Genomic DNA, 21,007 nt, shown 5'->3' on the forward strand with positions numbered 1-21,007 from the left:
AGTGATGAGGCTGATTGTTACCAGAAAATAAAAGGAAGGGACAGAACGTGTGAACGTCATATTGCACCAATGAATCATACAAGAGTAGGGAAATTTGATAATAGAACAAACTTAAAGGCTTTGTATCTGAATGCACGAAGCATTTGGAATAAAATAAATAAGTTAACAGCACAAATAGAGACGAAAGGGTATGATTTAGTGGCGATTACGGAGACGTGGTTGCAGGGAAATCAGGTTTGGGAATTTAATATCCAAGGGTACTCTATTTCGGAAGGATAGGCAGGAAGGAAAAGGAGGTGGTGTAGCTTTGTTAGTAACGGATGAAATCAGTACTGTAGTGAGAAACGATATAGGCACTGGAGATCAAGACGTAGAATCAGTCTGGGTAGAAATAAGAAACAGCAAGGGAAAGAAGTTCCTGGTGGGAGTAATTTATAGGTCTCCAAACAGTAGTTCCGCAGTGGGGCACAGTATAAACCAGAAAATACTGGGGGTTTGTAAGAAAGGTATGGCAATAATCATGGGTGATTTTAATATGGATAGAGACTGGATTAGTCAAATTGGCAAGGGTAGCCTTGAGGGAGAGTTCTTTGAATGTATTAGAGATTGTTTTTTGGAGCAATATGTTGTGGAAACAACCAGGGAGCTATTCTAGATTTGGTGTTGTGTAATGAGGTGGGATTAATTAATGATCTCATAGATAAGGATCCTCTAGGGAAGAATGATCATAGCATGCTAGAATTTCAAATTCAGTTTGAGGGTGAGAAACTGGAGTCCCACACTAGCATTCTGAAGTTAAACAAAGGTAATTACATAGGCATGAGAACAGATATGGCCCTAGTGGACTGGGCAGGAAGACTAAAAGGTAGGACAGTTGATGAGCAGTGGCAGCTGTTCAAGGAGATATTCAATTCCTCCCAACTAAAATATATTCCAGAGAGGAAGAAAGATTCTAAAGAGGGGGAACAGCATCCATGGCTAAGCAAGGAAGTTAAGGATAACATAAAGACAAAAACAAAGGCACACCATATTGCAAAGGTCAATGGCAAGCTGGAAGATTGGGAAACGTTTAAAGATCAACAAAGGGTTACTAAAAAAGTAATAAAAAGATCAAAGGTAAATTATGAAAGAAAATTAGTGCAAAATATTAAAACGGATAACAAAAGCTTCTATAAGTATATAAAAGGAAAGAGAGTAGCTAAAGTGAATGTTGGTCCTTTGGAGGATGAGACTGGGGAGTTAATAGAGGGGAACACAGAAATGGCGGAGACACTAAATCAGTATTTTGCCTCAGTTTTCACAGTGGAGGACACTAGTATCATCCCAATAGTAACAGGTAATGCAGAGGTTGTAGAAAGGGAGGAACTGAGAACAATCATCATCACTAGGGAAAAAGTACTGAGCAAACTATCGGGATTGAAGGCAGACAAGTCCCCAAGGTCTGATGGCCTACATCCTAGGGTCTTAATGGAAGGGGCAGCGGAGATAGTGGATCCATTGGTTATCATATTCCAAAATTCCCTGGATGCAGGAAAGGTTCCAGTGGATTGGAAAAATGCTAATATCACAGAATAATACAGTGCAGAAGAGGCCCTTCAGCCCATCGAGTCTGCACCGATGCATTAAAGACACCTGACCTGTCTACCTAATCCCATTTGCCAGCACTTGACCCATAGCCTTGAATGTTATGACGTGCCAAGTGCTCATCCAGGTACTTTTTAAAGGATGTGAGGCAACCCGCCTCTACCACCCTCCCAGGCAGGGCATTCCAGACCGTCACCACCCTCTGGGTAAAAAAGTTCTTCCTCAAATCCCCCTTAAACCTCCCGCCCCTCACCTTAAACTTGTGACCCCTCGTAACTGACCCTTCAACTAAGGGGAACAGCTGCTCCCTATCCACCCTGTCCATGCCCCTCATAATCTTGTACACCTCCATCAGGTCACCCCTCAGTCTTCTTTGCTCCAGCGAAAGCAACCCAAGCCTATCCAACCTCTCTTCATAGCTTAAATGTTCCATCCCAGGCAACATCCTGGAGAATCGCCTCTGCACCCCCTCCAATATAATGCCCTTATTCAAAAAGGAAGGGAGACAGAAAGTAGGAAATTATAGACCAGTTAGTTTAACATCTGTCGTAGGGAAACTGTTGGAATCCATTATTAAGGAAGTAATAACAGGACATTTAGAAAGTCAAAACGCAATTCTTCAGTCAGCATGGTTTTATGAAGGGTAAATCATATTTGACTAATTTGCTAGAGTTCTTCGAAGCTGTAACAAGTAAAGTGGATAATGGGGATCCTTTAGATGTAGTATATCTGGACTTCCAGAAGGCATTTGATAAGGTGCCACACAAAAGGTAAGATAACATGGGGATAGGGACAATTTATTAGCTTGGATAGAGGATTGGCTAACCAACAGAAAATAGATTGTCGGGATAAATGGGTCTTTTTCTGGTTGGCAAGATGTAACTAGTGGGGTGCCACAGGGTTCAGTCCTCGGGCCCCAACTATTTACAATCTAGATTAATGACTTGGATGCAGGGATAGAAGGTAATATAGTCAAATTTGCAATGACACTAAAATAGGTGGGACAGTAAGTTGCAATAAAAAAAATAAGAAATTTACAAATGGATATGGATAGGTTAGGTGAATGGGCCAAAATTTGGCAGACGGAGTTTAACGTGGATAAGTGTGAAGTTATTCATTTTGGTCGGAAGAATAGAACGGCTGATTATCTTAATGGAGAGAAACTTCAGAGTGCTTCGGTGCAGAGGGATCTGGGTGTCCTCATGCATGAATCGCAGAAAACTAGTATGCAGGTACAGCAAGTAATAAGGAAGGCAAATGGAATTTTGGCATTTATTGCTAAAGGAATAGAGTATAAAAGTAGGGAAGTGTTGCTGCAACTATACAAGGCATTGGTGAGACTGCACCTGGAGTATTGCGTACAGTTTTGGTCCCCTTACTTGAGGAAGGATGTAGTTGCATTGGAGGGAGTCCATAGGTGATTCACTAGATTGATTCCAGAGATGAGGGGTTTGTCTTATGAAAAGAGATTGAGCAGTTTAGGTCTTTACTCTCTAGAGTTTAGAAGAATGAGAGGAGATCTAATTGAGGTATATCAGATGATTAAGGGGATTGACAAAGTAGACATAGAGAGGATGTTTCCTCTTGTGGGGCAATCTAGAACAAGAGGTCATAGTTTTAGGATAAGGAGTAGCAGATTTAAAACAGAGATGAGGAGAAATTACTTCTCTCAAAGGGTCGTGAGTCTGTGGAATTCACTACCCCAGAGTGCGGTGGATGCCAGGACATTGAGTAAATTTAAGGAGGAGATAGACAGATTTTTAATTAGTAATGGGTTGAAGGGCTATGGAGAATGGGCAGGAAAGTGGAGTTGAGGCTGAGATGAGATCAGCCATGATTGTATTGAATGGCGGAGCAGGCTCGAGGGGCTGAATTGCCTACTCCTGCTCCTAGTTCTTATGAAACAGATGGGTCGAATGTCCAGTTTCAGTGCTGTAAATTCTACGTAATATGTAACTGCCCACATACTGAGCCACTTTAAATGATGCTTTAGTGAGTATGTGCGCCATGCGATAAGAAAGCGAATAACAGACACTCGAAAGGTCTAAGGTTCAATTCTCAGTTTCTCCTTTAAGAAAGGATGATACGGCAAGGTAGGAGGCCATTCGTCCCATCGTGTCTGTGCCGACTCTTTGAAAGAGCTATTCAATTAGTGCTATATCCCTGCTCTCTTCCAATAGCTCAATAAATCTTTCAAGTATTTACATAATTCCCTTTTGAAAGCTACCATTGAAACTGCTACCACCAGCCTTCCAGACAATGTATTCCATATCACAGCAATTTGCTATGTAATTTTTCCCGATTCATGTCACCTCCTGAGTTATTTCGGTGGCTGTTAAGTACAGATATTGGTATCATTGTCCCGAGGTTGATGGGAGGTAGGCACAGAAGAGAAAACAATATAAAAGGGCTCCCATTGCTTCCAGGCTTAGCTATTATTCCACCTGATAAATGAACTCACACTGTCAAAGATACATAAAGAAATGGTCACTTAAAGTGTTGCAGAGTTGGAAACATACTTCAGTATAAGTTAGGTTTGGTTGGATGGAAACAGAAGAATTAATACTGAGCTCTCTACTAGGAGGCCAGTAATTCTTTTTATCTCACGATACACGATGAAGCAATTACTGAATGCTATAGGGTTACATTTTTGATATGCTATAGTTCCTATCCAGTGACGAATGATTATCTTCAGACGTTTGTCCACTGTAACAGTAGGCCTGCTAATAGAATGCATTAAGGCTGAGTGTTAGTGTTCAACTACAGAAGGATCTGTATGAATCTCTGGCGTTTACTAACGGTGTAACATCACTCAAATTTTGTTAACTATCTAATGTACTGTACCTCCAAGTGTTGAAATGCAAATGGACTACCATCTTGCTTCAGATTTTGTACTATTTCTTCGACACTGTTGGTCTTAAATAGCCTGTAAAACAAAAGCAGATTAAAAAAAGTTTTATGACGGACTGATGATCTGTAAAATACAGTAATACACGTTGCAATACTGAGCTGCTGTGATACTAAGTGTTCGTTTAGGTTACTGCAGATAATCTTGGGAAGCTATCCAGCCCTACTTCTATGTGACTAATTCAAATGTGTTAGCTGTGAATCTAAAGGAGTATGATAGAATATTTTTATACTAAATCAGGAAATGCTTAAATAACAGTTTGCATCAATAGCTAACGTAAAACGAAAAAAAACAATGACTTTTGAATAACATTTGGAAGTAAAACACCAGATGAGTAGCTTATGTTAGCAGAAGGAAAATAAAGCATTCTGAATACGAATTCAATGTTATGCATCAAATTGCTGCAAGCAATTTAAAAATGTTTTAGTAACAAAGGGTGAGAAAGAGCTCATTAACCACCCGATTTTGGATGGAAGTGTTCATAGAGCTCCATAATGCAACCACTGTAAATGCACATATTAGTGGGGTGAATCCTACCAGATGCCATATTGGTGAAGGCATTAGGGCGCATGTAGTGAATGTCCACCAAAAGTATGTAGAGCCGGCAGAACATGACATCAACCAGCGTGCAACGCTGTTTTGATGCTAGTGGTGCCATTTTTGGAAATCAATGCTCTAGCTAATGCCCTCTCTTAACCTCACCAAGCTAAACATGCGTTAAACAGCATGAAGGACCCCTCCACCAGTATTATTTAAGGATATCAACTACTTACAGGTTTGTTGCTGGTTTATTTCTTTGGCTATTGCTACAATTCTAGTGTTTGGTGCTTTCTATAGGTGTTTCATGTTGCTAACATCTACAGGGAGTGGTGCGGCAGTTGCTGAAGGAGCTTTTGCTGACTTCAAGGTTTCTGCACAAACCAGTTGCCCCTAGACATGGATGTATTAGTAGATCTTCTCCTTGGACTATAGCATGACAATATGACATAGAGAATGAATGGAGTTGGACAAGGTGCTGGAAGAGGGGACGGAGAGGGGGAGGTGGGCTGTTAGCAGGAGGCCGTATTTGTCAAGCATGTTCAGAGAGCAATTCTCCTATCTGAACCTCAGTGAGGAACAATGCGTGACAGGTCCTCACTGAAATCTGCCACCCGCTGCAGCCACAACTCCAATGTCAGGTGACTGCAGCAATGAACTTCTATGCGTCTAGCTCCTTCCAGGCTGCAGCTGGAGATATTTGCAACATCTCTCAGTTTGTCATCCACTTTTGCATAAGGAAGGTCTCTAATGGCTCTCTCTTCTATAAGAGCTAACTACATTTCATTCTCTCTGTCAGAGACAAGCAGGCGGAGTGAGCACACAGCTTCGCTAGGAATGCAGACCTCCTCATGGTGAAGCGTGCCATTGACTACATGTGCATACTCTGTGGGCACGACATAATCAACTCTGCCCTATACCAGAACTAAAAGGGATTCCACTCCCTCAATGTCCAACTGGTGTGTGACCATGGGCAGCGAATCATACAGGTCAATGTCTGATGTCCTGGCAGCAGTCATGATGCCTTCATTCTGCAGCATTCCACTGTGGCAACTGCATTTGAGCCACCACAGAAAACCAAAATGTGGCTACAGCTTGACAAGGGCTCTCTGCTGATGTGATAACTCTGGTGTGCGACCCACGTACACGTGCAGCATGCATACAATGAAAGCCATGCTGCCGTTTGAAATGTAATACAGCTGACCACTGGCATGCTGAAACAATGCTTCCATTGTCTGAACTGCTGTGGGGAGGCTGTGCAGTACTGGACAGAGCAGGTATCAAGATCTGTGGTGGTCTGCTACAGGTTGCACAGCCTCACCATCAAGAGAGGATAGCTCTTGCCACCAGTCATATGGTGAGCAGCTGAGGAGCACGAGCACGAGGACATTCAATGGCATTACCATCGCTGAATCCCCCACTATCAACATCTTAGGGGCTACCATTGACCAGAAACTGAACTGGAGTAGCCATATAAATACCATGGCTACAAGAGCAGGTCAGAGGCTAGGAATCCTGCGGTGAGTAACTCACCTCCTGACTCCCCAATGCCTGTCCACCATCTACAAGGCACAGGTCAGGAGTGTGATGAAATACTCTCCACTTGCCTGGAAGGGTGCAGCTCCAACAACACTCAAGAAGCTCAACACCATCCAGGACAAAGCAGCCCGCTTGATTGGCACACCATCCACAAACATTCACTCCCTCCACCACCGACGCAGTGGCAGCAGCGTGTACTATCTACAAGATGCACTGCAGCAACGCACCAAGGCTCCTTAGACAACACCTTCCAAACCCGCGACCTCTACCACCTCGAAGGACAAGAGCAGCAGATGAATGGGAACATCACCACCTGCAAGTTCCCGTCCAAGTCACACACCATCCTGACTTGGAATTATATCGCCGTTCCTTCAGTCGCTGGGTCAAAATCCTGGAACTCCCTTCCTAACAGCACTGTGGATGTACCTACCTCACATGGACTGCAGTGGCTCAAGAAGGCAGCTCACCACTACCTTCTCAAGGACAATTAGGGATGGACAATAAATGCTGGCATAGCCAGTGACACCCACATCCCATGAATGAATAAAAAAAAAGTGAGGAGAAAGAGGAAGAGGGAGGAGGGAGAGAAATAACCCAGACAGCCCCTTTCTACCTGTCCATGAAGAACTCACCCAAGTGTGATACCAGTAACTTAAACCCTAATTCCCATTCATCAACAGTCCCACACATTATCTTCCCTTTATCACTGACCAAAACAGTACCTGCTTGACCACAATGCAAAAATAAAAGCCACCACCAAATAAACATCCCAAACCAAATTTTTAAAATAAAACCATGCCAAATTGCAAACAAAAGTTTACTAATCATCCTTGGGGACTCCCCTAGTGCCAGTCTTCTGTGTGCCTTTGCCCGGTTTAGTGCTCCTATGCAGTGCTACTCCAGTGGCATGGCTGCTGAAAGACTGCTGACTTTCAGTGGAGAGATTGCAAGTGGCCCTAGAAGGCCCAGCTGCAGGCTGCACCATCGCAGCACAGGTGGCAGCAGACTGGGCTGGCTGACTGACAGTCAAGAGCAGGGGCACTGGCTGAATGGCAGTGGTGAGAGGACAAATACCATCTTCTATAAAGAGGACAGCAGGTTTATGCTCCATGGAACCAGTGCCACTACCCCAGGGTAGTGCCTCAGCAATCCAGTAATCTGTTGGAGGACAGATTATTGGAATGCTGTGACATCCTACAAGCTTCTTTGCACACTGTATTCCTCAGCCATGATGGCAGCAGTCTGAGCTTGCGTGGCAGCAAGCTGATCTTGCATGACAGTAGTCTGAGCTTCCACTGTAGCACTCAGATGGGGGTAGCAGCTGCTTGTGATGCAATGGGAGCTGTGACATTGGCTGTTAGACACTGCACCATGGTTAGGCCCACAAGTACGTGAATGGACTTGGCCACCGTTTTCATGCTGTAAAGGGTGGGTTCCAAGCTCTGCACAAAGTCTTGTGCCAAGTCTGTGCTAGACTCCTTCTTGCTCCTTGTCATTGATTGCAGGTTTTCTGGCAGACTTCCCAATGCACCAAGTCTCTTGTGCATATCTATCAGCATTCTCTAGTACATCTCTCGACCCCTCCACTGTTTCTAAATTATCAGACCGCTTTTCCAACATCCAATACTGGATGAGAAGAAATTTCCTCCAATTAAATATTGAGAAGACTGAAGACATTGTCTTTGATCCCCACTTGAAATTCTGTTTCCTAGCTACTAACTCCATTCCTCTCCCTGGATCTATCGGAGATTGAACCAGACTGTTCGCAACCTTGGTGTCATATTTGACCCCAAAATGAGCTACTAACGACATATCCACACCATTACTAACATCACCTATTTCCACTTTCTGTAGCATTGCCTGACTCCGCCCCACCTCAGCTCATCTGCTGCCGTAACCCTCACCCATGTATGTCTGTGTTACCTCTGGACCACTATTCTAATGCACCCCTGTCTGGCCTCCCACAATCCATCCTCTGCAAACTTGATATTATCCAGAACTATGCTGCCCATGTCCTAACTTGCACCAAGTCCCATTCACCCATTGCCCCGTGCTCGCTGGCCTAAATTGGCTCCTGGTTAAGCAACACCTCGAATTTTAAAATTCACATCCTTGTTTTCGAATTCCTCCATGCCCTCGCACCTCCCTATCTTTGTAATCTTCTGCAGCACCACAACCCTGTGAGATATCTGCACTCATCTAATTCAGGTCTCTTGAGCATCTCTAATTTTAATCGCTCCACCATTGGTGGCTGTGCCTTCAACTGCCTAGGCCCTCCTGGAATTCCCTCCCTAAATATCTCTGCCTTTCTACATCGTTTTCCTCCTTTAAGACACTCCTTAAAACCTACCTCTTTGACCAAGCTTTTGGTGATCTGGCTAATATCTCCTTATGTGGTTTGGTGTCATACTCTTTCATAATGCCCCTGTATAGCACCTTTATTACATTAAAGGTGCTATACAAATACAAGTTGCTGTTATTATGTAGGCTGCCCTATCGAAATGCTCATCTAAATTATCAGCAGAGGAATTATCCAGGAAGCTGGAACCTGTGCTATCCTTGCCCCCTGCTCTGACTACATCCCATTTGTGCTCGGTATCTCACCACGTGTAGATCCTGCTTCTAATCTATCCTCGAAAGATATGCATAGTGTCAGTATCTGAGCTGGTGGCTGCGAGTTTAAGGTCAAGTGAAGATGCTGCGTCTTCATCACTGTCTTCTTGGTGTTCCTCCACTTCCTGACCAGGTTGCACCTCTGGGGTATCTGAAAAGAAAAAGGCACAAGGGTAGGGCTGTGGAGCAGGGGAAAGTTATAGGTGTTACTTATACCATGAAGCTTGTAAATCAGAAGCGTGAGAAAAGAGGGAAGTGGGATGTTAGGAGGAGGATTAGGTATGTCATTTTCGATGGTTTCAGCCCCGTTACTGGCACGGCCTCAGTAATGGATGTCCCAATAATGGCCAGCACCATCTCCTCCATGGGGGTTAGGACATGCAGGTGCGCATGTCCTCCTACGGTTCACTCCTGCTGCCTCGGGTTGTGCACCACTTTGTCCTGCCAGAAAGAGGGAAGAATGCTACTGAGTGTCATGCAATCTGTTTGGTTGATCTGGCTGACATGCTTGAATAGCTGACAGTGAGAGAAACCTGCGGGATGTGAATGTGTGATTTGCAGCAGTGCTAAGTGTGTGAGGGTGAGGTAAAGCATATAAGCGATAGGTACGAGTCCTAATTGATCAAGACTGCTGATAAGTGTGTGATGGGGGTATGGTGATTTGAGCAGTGCCTGAAGCTACCACTCATGTGAGGTCAATGTTGCAGTACTGCATCCAAGTCCTTGGGGTTTGACACCTGACAGTCACCTCCATGCTTATCTGCCACCACTGTCTTCTGACCATGTGCCTGGAGCACCTCCTGGCACCCTGCAGATACAGGACATTCTTCTTCTTTCCACCTCCTCCACCACCAAGGTTTCCAGTGCAGCATCTGAAAACCTTGGTGCCTGCACTCTCCCATATTGTGCCATTCTTTACTTTTACTCAGGTCAGATTTACTTCCTGCACAACCGTCAGCACTTGCTCCAGCCACAATGCACCTTCCCTTTAAGCAGTGCAGGCTAGCCTTAGGTGGTGCTGGATAGTTACAATTTTGGGCCTCTACTGATGTGTACAGCCAATAAACAGTGCGTTTAGAGCTCGCTGCATTCAGCAATTATTCACATGAATGGGCAGTACGAAGTTGGTGTGTTGCCTGTATTATATTGAAGGGGTGTGGGTTATCCAATTTAGCCCCCAAAATGGTTACTTACATTGTAGCCATCCTCTGCCATGAAATAAAATAATGTACATAAATCCTATCTCCCCAAAGTTAGGACTGTAAAGATTTACAAATCAAATTGACACCTCCTGTTTGGACTTTGATCCATATTTGCTAAAAGCTTTTATGTTAAACTAACATGCTGTGGGTCATTGCAAATGGCTGTGGTTTTAATTGGGCAGATTTTTTTTTTTTTAAATCACGCAGTTCAGCATTGCATAAATTAATAAAAAGTTAACCAGGTACTTCTGTAGTCAAAAATGGCTTAAATGTATTTTGAAAGACCGAATGGTGGTCAAGCTGCATCAGTTGGGTACTTTCATTCCGAGAGTTTAGAGTTTAATTTTTCCTCTTCATTGGCTTTAAAAAAAGGAACTTTATTCATTTTTCCTGCCCAAGCTAGGTGCAATGAGGCCAAATATAATGCCGCCATGGCTGCTCCAGCCAGCATCAGCTAATTCAGGAGAGACAAGGAATTGAACGGAGGGCATTCTGGTCTGGATATCTTAGTGTAACAATTCACACTGCCTTTATCATAACTTGGTTATCAAGATGGCTTTTTCACATTGGTGGTCTAATTCACCAGTCACTCTAACTCTCAGGCTACTATAGAGCTCTGAGTGAAGCAGAAAGCTTTATCCTACCTTTAAAAATTTCCATTATCAGACCTGCCACAAAAAAGGACATATTAGGAAGTCACCAACCAACACCAATATTAGGCATGGAAGAGTCTACATTAAGCAGATCTGCCAGAGGTGTGTTGGTGTTTTTTGGGGTAAAAAAAGTTGACAAATGTGTGCAGTAGACCAAATCACTAAATTCTGCTGTATGACACTTTGCTTCCGTACTAACAGGAAGGAAAACATATTGTTACTGTTAACATTCTTACATTCATCTGCACTTGAATGGAATAAACAGTCAGTGTGTTTCTCTTCTCGCCTGTCCCATGGGGAGGGTGGAATGGGGTTCAAGAGAGGGAAACTACGGTGGTAATGTAATTTTTTTAAAACTGCAACTCCTGCATGTAGGTACACAAGTTATTAAATAATGTCCATTTGTCACTGAAAGTTAACATTTATCAGAAAAACCAGCATTTGTATACATATATAAATAAAATATCTATTTGGCTACATTTAGCACTAAACATTAAACATGTTAAAATTGGATATATATCTTTGAAGAGTTAGAGTGATATAAGTAATACACAGTAGCATCCAAATACAAACATAGCATCCCATATAGTACAGTACCTATTAATCTTGTCCATGTGCTCTGCCAAGACAAATTTATCATCAGCTTTGCACTGTTGGTAGAAAAAAGCAAAATAAATATGTTTTTTTCAATTTTCCAGGTCTACATCAACTATGTTGTAAAAGTTCATTGTTCATTTTTTTAAAATAAAAAATCCGGAAGTGAAAAGGTCCTTGAATCATCTCATCAATGAAGTAGTACTAGGAAAGGTTGAATCATGGGAGTATAATGAAGCACATTCCCATGCAATTTGGATACTCGCATTTTCCATTATTCTCTGGCATACAAATGTTCAATTAGTTATTTATTCCAAAGATCACATTTTCTGGACTTTTATTTGCAACACAATGCAATCCCATTTTATGACTCACTGTCATCAAAACAAAGATCACAGCATTGCTCATTTCAGTGGCGAGGAGATTGATGCCAGGTTGTCACAGTCATTTGGCAAGACATATTGACCTCAATAATTATTCCTTTAACTAGAGCCAACATTTCTCCAATTCCTCTGATTCAAGGATACAATGCTCACTGTACATAACCTGCGACTAGCTGGGAATGCGTACACTTTCACTGTGACCTTGAGCAGATGTCAGACATTTCAGAATGACAATACAGACACGTTTAACTCAGAAATCTATACACTCTGAAGGACAAATCAATATTTGAGTTGAGCTCTCATTCTATCAATTAACATACTAATGTGCAGCAGGCTGCTACTCCCTGACAATCCATAGCAGGCTATTCTTACTTCAAATTTGGGATTTTTAGGCCAATAAATAACCTTTGAATTATCAGTAAATTGCTTTAATTAAAGTCTTGCAATTATGCGGAGATTACATCACAAAGGACAACTTGTGCTATAAACAGAACTGCTTGGAATCATTGGTTTTTAAGGAAAAAATACACCATGTCAGTGAACAGGATAATGCCGATGCATTATTTGAAAATCTTCATTCCAAACCCATTAACACAAGAACGCAAGGACACAAGAAATAGGAGAAGTAGACCAATTCCAACTCCAATTAATTTACTTTACACGCACATTAATAGCTGTACAGTAAGTATTAACCACAAATTAACTACGGGCTTAAAGTTTCACTATTGACTTAATAATTGTTCTAGCTATAGTTTTATGTTGTGAAGAATACAGCTTTATTGTAGCATTTTTTGTTACCAAATATGAGTAATGTTTTGTTCATATTTAGCACAATCAAACAATTTTATATGTTACAACCTTCATAACCCTGCACAGAAAATGAGTACCTAATGTGGACTACAATAAAGTTCCAGTTTAAAAGACATTTTACAGTATATAAATGGATGATGAGTTTTGAATATATGACCTTTAGAATATTGTTATGCAACCAAACACAGCAAATATTCTACTTGTGAGAAAATATAAATATGCACATCCACATGTCAATAGTTGAACAAAAACTTGGAAAGCATCACCCAATTAAGTAAGCATGATGTAAATGTTAGAAAATATTTGAAGTTCAGGGTGTGGTAAAAGGGATGCATTCACAATCTACAGCAACACTAAGTGCTGTAAAAATGCAATTTATATTATTCAGTCTCAACAATAACCATGAAGTCTGCAGATCAGAATACATCAATGTATTACCCTATAGTTTCTAAATGCAGTTAGAAGGGGTGATTTCCCTAATTCGCTCCTGGAACTGGATTTTCAGGCCCCACTGGGGCCAGGACTAGAGGCAGGCAAGAGCTCAAAATAGCCCCACTGACTGGCATGCCAGTTCCCTGGCTCCATCCTGCTCCCAGGCCATTTTCGCAAGGTGCGATGGGAGTGGAGGGTGGTGGTGTTGGGGGGGGGGAAGAAGGAGCAGCGGGTAGCCAATGTAGCTCATTAAAAGCCTAGAGGCCAAGTAAAGGGGGCCAACTGAGATTTTCCAGTCGGCCTCCAGATCCCGCAGGTGGCAGGGACCAGTTTAGGTGCCTGGAGGCAACCTCCAGGTGGCAGTCCTTGGGGAGGGGTGGGGGGAGGGGGGCAGTGTTCCAGGCAGACCTAGAGGCCCTCTCTGCCTGCCTGGGTACAGCAGCTGTCACAGGCTGCCCTTTAGAGGGGCTCCCCACCCACAGTGCTGGCCTGTCTGTAAGAGCCATTTTTTAATTTAAGTTTAAAAACGTTGGAGACAGGGCACCTCCATTTTGAAGCATCCACTCCCTTACTTGCCCCTCCATTGCAGTCCGCTGCTCCTTTCAACCTGGAAGGCATCTGATTGCCCCTCTAGCTTCAAGAGCCCTTAAATGGATGGCAAGCCTATCTCCAGGCTAATTAAAAGGTTACAATGAGTGACAGCATTCCGCCCCGTCCTGCGCACCCCCCCCCACCTGCCCCCGGTGGGTGGATTCGGGACTGCAAATAGTCCCGACCTCTGTTTCCCATCACTGAAGGGAAAATCCTGCCCCTGGTGTGAGGCCTGCATCCAGACTTCCTAATCTGAGTCATGAAGAGCACTGACACATGCTACATGGCGTTTGACCATAAGTGGCATTGTTAGCAGCCAGGAGTAGAACCAATACTCTGCCACCTTGGCCACAGGAAATCAGCATCCCAAAAAGGATCCAATGCGAGAGAAAACAGATGATGAAAATAAGAGTAGAAGCGGAGTAAAGTGCTAAGTTTTTACATATTTATTATCACTGTACCTTGATGTGATATGAATTTAACAAATTTGCAATGTCCTCCTTAGAAGGAGACTTTAAAGACATCAAGTCCTTCTCCAGATCTGGGATCTAAAAGAAAAAGAGATTGAATACCAACAAATTATGAGAAAGGTGAAGAAATCTAATTCAGGTACTAGCTCAAGATTTTTTTTTATATCTAATTTTAGTTTAAACTCCAAAACACAGTTGAAACTGTATTATGTATTCACACAGCATAGTCTTGTTGAGCCAAGTATCATTTAATGGTTCTGAAACGTGAAAAAAAAATGAACAGCAAATTTGATCAGTTCCAGCCACCTATTGATGTAAGGAAACAACTGCATTAATAAGTATTGTTACCTACTTATAGGAAAGATGTAAAACTACACAAGTTCAAAAACACTAAACCAAATCCAGCTAGTTGCTGAACAATTAAAAATGTCTCTTTAATACAATTGCCATAGTTCAGACATTATTCTTTCTGGCAGGTAAATGTCAATGTGCAGAATCAGGTTTTACCCATCCAGGAAAAAATGTTCCATTCTATAACTGGAGTATAAATCACTGCTGTGCCTGTGCAAAATGTATCTAAAAGCTTTTTCTGCCTCATGCATTTCTGATTGTCAAACTCCCACGAGATAGATTTTGACAAATCTGATGACGAAACATTGATTATGTCTTGGCAAACATTTATAATCCTAACATAGCATTATAAAGCATTTTGACAGGCCGAACATCACATCAGGCAATTCAGTAGCTCCTGCAGTGTGTCCTAAAGTGAAAATGTACTGTACATTACCCCATGCAGTCAGTAACAGCAGGATAGGTTACTAAAACCCTCTCTACAGTGACAGACTGTTAGAACAGTCACAGTTATTACTAATTCATAAAATTCCCTCCCTCCAACTTGAAAAGTTGAAACTGAATTGGAATTTGAATTTTTAGTCTCCATTTTCCAGTCTCTTCACATTACACCCCATTCCCCATTTAATAGAGTGGGTAAAAGCAGAGAGATCCTGGATGTTTACCAATGCTGTTCTGTAATTGGTTATTTAAAGATGCATGAGAGTAGGTCATATTGACTTGAGTTACGATCTCTGCTGGGCATTGCTCTAACAGGTTGGCTCCAAATGGAAACCAATTAAAGAAACTACATTGTGGCCTTTAGGTTCAGCACAGGAACAAGTTAATGCAAGGTTCCACTAGAAAGTTGCATTAATTCTTTGCATCCATCAATTAGGCGTCAGCCGTGGCCCAGTGGTGGCACTCTCGCATCTGAGTCACACAGCTGAGAGTTCAAATCCCACTCCAGGGACTGGAGTACAAAATCTAGGCTGACACTCCACACAGGTATTGAGGGAGTGCTGCACTACAGAAGGTGCCATCCTTCCAATGAAACTTTACCCCAAGATCCCGTCTGCCCTCTCAAATGGACAAAAAAGATCCCATGGCACTATTTCAAAGAAGAGCAGGGAAGTTCCTCCCAGTGTCCTGGCCAATATTTATCCCTCAGCCAACATCTAAAAGTACAGTTATTAGTAATCTGGAGAATTTCCTACCTACGACCTGAAAACACCTAAAATCAGATTATCTGATCATTATCACTATTGTTTAAAAAGGAAGAAATAGCCCGAGAAACTACAGGCTGGTCAGCCTAACCTTGGTGGTGGGCAAATTATTGGAAAAAATTCTTGGAAAGGCACCAATTAACCAAAGACAGTCCGTATGGATCTGTTGAGGGAACATCATCTCTGACTAACTTAATTGAATTTTTTTGAGGAGGTAACAAGGACAGTCAATGAGGGTAGTGAGTTTAATGTAGTCTACAAGGATTGCAGCAAAGCCCAACATGGCAAACTGGTCAGAAAAGTTACAGCTCATGGAATTCAAGGGAAAGTGATAAGTTGAATACAAAATTGGCTCAGTGGCAGGAAGTAAAGGGTAATGGTTGACGGGTGTTTTTGTTTCCAGTGCAGCCTCTCGCATTTTGTGGTTTATATCAAAAATAGTTAGACTTAAATGTAGGGGCACTGAGAATTTTGCAGATGATACAAAATTGACTGTGTGGTTTATAGTGAGGAAGAAGGATGTTGACTGCAGGAAGAAAGCAATGGACTGGTCAGGTGAGTAAAAGTGGTAAATGGAATTTGATTTGGAGAAGTATGAGGTAATTCATTTGAGGACACGGGAATACACAATAAATGGTAGGATGCTGAGAAGTGTTGAGGAACAGAGGGACCTTGGTGTGCATGCCCGCAAATTCCTGAAGGTAGCAGAACAGGTAGATAAGGCAGTTAAGAAGGCATACAGGATACTTTCCTTTATTAGCTGAAGCACAGAATAAGAGCAGGGAGGTTACTTTAGAACTGTATAAAATACAAGGTAAGTCATAAGTACAGTACTGTGTACAGTTCCGATCACATTGCTGGAAGGATGTGATCGTACTGGAGAGGGTACAGAGGAGATTTATAAGGATGCTGCCAGAACTGGGAATTTTAGCCATGAGGAAAGATTGGATAGGTTGGGGTTGTATTCTGCGGAACAGAGGAGGCTGAGTGGAGATTTAACAGTGGTGTCTAAAATTATGAGGGGTCTAGATAAAGCGGATAGAAAGAACCTACTTCTCTTAGCAGAGACGCCAATAACCAGGAGGCACATATTTAAAGTAATTTTTAGAAGGATTAGAAGAGGGTTGAGAAGAAATCTTTTCACCCAGAGGGCAGTGGGGTTCTGGAACTCACCGCCTGAAAGAGGCAGAAACCCTCATCACATCCGAAGAGTACTTGAATGTGCACTTGAAGTGCTGTAGCCTACAAGGCTACAGACAAAAAGCTGGAAAGTGTGATTAGGATAGATAGCTGTTTTTCAGCTGGCACAGACACAATGGGCTGAATGGTCTCCTTCTGTACTGTAAATTTCTATGATTCTATGTAGTTAGAGGGACCTTGCTGTGTGCAAATTGGCTGCTGCATTTCCTGAATTACACTTCAAGAAAGTACTTCATTGGGAAATTTTGAAGTTGTGGAAGGTGGTATATAAATGCAAGTCTTTCTTTCATTTCATTAACTGTAAGAATGACCCCAGATTTTTAACATAAGGACTGCACATTTTTCCCCAATGCTTTAGGCTGTTGTTCAGTTAGCACTAGTTAAAAAAAAATCAGTCACATCAGATAAAAGTACTACAATTTATGTGCTCTGTTAACTGAATGTACAAACAATTTTACTGCCAACATAAACACAGATCCCATGACACATTGCTCTGCAGTCAAGGACCAGCAATACTGCCCCACTCACGTTTCAAAATCCAGGGAACTTGCTTCAAAGTTTACAAATAAAAAAAATGAAGATGACTAAAACACAGCTTTTGAGACAAAGGTTGTGGGTGTTTTATTTTTGTTAAATTTAGTATGTTGAGTGAACTCCTCTTCCATATAGTGCTTGTTGCAGATGCCCAGTCAGACCTGCTTAGTTTTCCTTAAGCAGTATGTATGGATCGCCAAATTTAATGATTGAACACAGTTCCTAGCTTTATTTCTGAAAGAAAATAAGGCAGCCACATATACTATAGTCTTATTGAATTGTAGCCAGTTGTGGTTATGAGCATTAGTCTGTAGATGCAACAAAGAAACAAGAATACCTTCTCAGACTTCACAAAATGAGTAGCAATTCCAGCTTGATGCACATCTCTTCCTTTAATTCTAAATCCTGTCAAGGCAAGGTACAAGCCAAGTTTCCCTTCTAGTCTTGGCAAGAAAAAACCTCCTCCTACATCTGGAAACAGACCTGTGTACAAATACATTTTAGTTGAATTTGTAGTCAACCTGGAAGTCATATAATTAAAGAAAATTCTAGAGATACTTTGAAAGCTTTAATGTTTTATGCAACTGCATTACAGCTAAAACTGTATGGCTCATTAATCTTAAAAGGATTCAGGGATTCAATTTTTCAAATTCTGATCTTTATCATCCAGCTTCAAACAATTGTTTACTGTTTTTTGATTGAGTCCATCCATTCAGCTGCCTCTTCTGCTTCCACCGCAGCTACCCTTGGCCCACCAAGCCAAAACATCTCCCCCTTACCCTGAACCCAAATGTTTCTCTGACTTCTCTCCCATTTAATCCATGCCAACTCCAAGTTCATTTCATCCATGAGACCCACCTCCTGCTCCCTTAACCCTATTCCCACTAAGCCGCTGACCAACTTGAATTCCTGGCCTCCACATTAGTTGACATTGTAAGTGATTCCCTCTCCTCAGGTACTATTCAACTTTCATTCAAAACTGCCATAATTAACTACCACCCCATCTTTAATATCCTTATCTTCTCTAGAGTCCTTGACTGTGTTGCTACCTTTGACACAACTGACCATACCATACTCCTCCAATGTCTCTCCTCCATTGCCCAGCTGAGTGAGACTGCCCTCACTTGGTTCCACTCATAGCGAACTGATAGCAGCCAGAACATCCCGAGCAATAAATTTTCTTCCCATTCCTGTACCATTATCTCCAGGGACCACAAGGGGCCTTAGCCGCCTCCTTTTGCTCATCTACATGCTTGTTGATATCGTCCACATACATGGGGCTACCTTCCACATGTACGCTGATGCCACTCACTTCCACTTCTCAACCAGCTCTTTTTGTTGTCAAATACTCATCTGATACCCAGTCCTGCAACAGCTGCAATTTCCTCCAACTAAGACTGAAACCATCATCTTTGTCATCCCATGCCTGTCATCTCCCATCTCCCACCTCAGCCATTGTCTCTGACTGACCCAGACTGTTTGCAACCTCAGAATCCTATTCAGCCCACTCTGAGCTACTGTCAGATACTCATTCACGAAGATTGGCTATTTCCAATCCCATAACATCACCTGCCTCTCCCCATTTGTCACTGAACCCCTCATCCATGCATTTGTCACTTCCAAATTGGACTACTGCAATGCTTTTCTAGTTGACCTAACTTCCACCCTCTGAAAACTTCAGTTCATTCCAAACTCTGCTACCTGTATCCTATCCTGCGCCAAGTTCCACTCACCCATCACCTGTCTTCACTGACCTACATTGGCTCCCAGTTCCCTAATGCCTCAAATGTAAAACTGCAATGCTCGTGTTTAAATTCCTTCATGGCCTCAAGCCTCTCTATCTCTGTGAGCTCCTCCATCTTACAACCCCCACTCTCAACTCTCAGTTCCTCTGGATGGGGCCGGTTGTGCAACCCCACCCCCCACCAACTTCCTTCACCCCACAATTGGTGGTTCTGCTTCAGCTGCCCAAGCCCTGAAATTTCTTCTGCCTCTCCACCTCCCTCTCCTACTTCAAGTCCCTGCTTAAAACCCAGCTTTTTGACAAAGCTTTTGGTCACCCTCCTAATATTTCCTTGTTTGGCTCAATATTTTGATTACACCTTTGTGAAGTGCATTGGAATGTTTTTCTACATTGAAGACATTATATAATTGCAAGTTGTTTCTTTATTTTGTGAAACAGCCCAAATCATTGGTGTGAATTAACAATTATTTGAAGGTAAATAAATATTCTTAAATTCTTTACATTTACCAATCATATTAGATAAACGCTTGACAATCCTAACTACACGAATGCCATTTTGGTGACTCCTGCTCTGCCACTCAATTCTAGAAGTGTAAATAAATACATACAGTTACATCATAAATCAATGCAGAACATACTCACATACATTATTTATTGTTACACATGCAGAGAACAAAGGTAGCTACAAAACAGTATTAAACCACAGCAAAATTTAAAAGTGTACATCATTAAGACCCACATTTGTACATACTGTTGTACTAAATAGGAAGATATTGAAGGCGGTTTGTGGTATATAAGAACACTGAAAATTGTGTTACTTTCTTGACCTTCCTCTTAACTAATCCAAATGCTGTTTTGGTAGCACATGCCTAATCCATGACTGACAGTAGACAAGGGAGATCAACCACAAGAGAGAGATTAAAGTAGGATAAACCTACTGGCAAGATAAATGTTAAAAGCTCTTTACAAGGAGAACCCAAAACAGGAGATGGTTGCCACCTTGAGTGAAATGATCTAGGACCTCTTAATTCAGACCAGTTTATTAATGTGACTAAATCCACTTAATATTTTGCTGCCACAATTAAAAAATTATGAAAATATTAAATGCAGATAAGAGTAATAGAGAAAATTCCTAAGAGAACAAGTTCAATCTCCTGGTATCAAATTTAGTCAATGATGTTTCCTGGTATTGGCTTCTTTCTTTTTGTGGTTATATTTAGGGTGAAACAATAGGTATGCTCACAGAAAATGGCCTACCTTGTTTTAATACGCAATCAAATCAAGAACAACCAGGATATAGATATTATGTCTGGCCAGGGATGTGAAGACATGCCCAAACCATTCAATTTAAATACAAGCATCTTGTGGGTTATAGTGTGTAAATAGGTTTCATTTGCAGCTCTTTTGACGCTCAAGAGACACAAATTTAAATACTATTCACCCTAGCCATTTTTTTCTCCACCTGCTTGACTCAAAATGAATTAACAGATCTTCTTTGGCCTCCTTATCTCGAGAGACAATGGATACGCGCCTGGAGGACAAAATGAATTAACAGATAGGCTAGAAAGATTCCGTGTATGGTCAACATCAAACAAACAGTCATGCAAAGGTTACTATTCAGCCTCCAGTCCTATTTACAGTGGCTGCAGATTTTCTA

At 42.0% G+C, this 21,007-nt stretch overlaps 1 protein-coding gene across 1 annotated transcript in view; it reads right to left on the reverse strand.

Annotated features, from left to right (window-relative positions):
• The window catches only part of hibch (3-hydroxyisobutyryl-CoA hydrolase), a 135,682-nt gene that overhangs the window by 16,435 nt on the left and 98,240 nt on the right, over positions 1–21,007 (reverse strand). Inside the window, exons 8-11 of the mRNA XM_068035636.1 lie at positions 17,944–18,089; positions 14,308–14,394; positions 11,634–11,686; positions 4,429–4,510 (exon numbers count right to left, since the gene is read on the reverse strand). Of these exons, the coding sequence (XP_067891737.1) occupies positions 4,429–4,510; positions 11,634–11,686; positions 14,308–14,394; positions 17,944–18,089 (368 nt within the window). The remainder of the gene's footprint in view (positions 1–4,428; positions 4,511–11,633; positions 11,687–14,307; positions 14,395–17,943; positions 18,090–21,007) is intronic.

Source organism: Heterodontus francisci, chromosome 7 (genome assembly GCF_036365525.1).
Source record: "Heterodontus francisci isolate sHetFra1 chromosome 7, sHetFra1.hap1, whole genome shotgun sequence".
NCBI classification, from domain to species: domain Eukaryota; kingdom Metazoa; phylum Chordata; class Chondrichthyes; order Heterodontiformes; family Heterodontidae; genus Heterodontus; species Heterodontus francisci.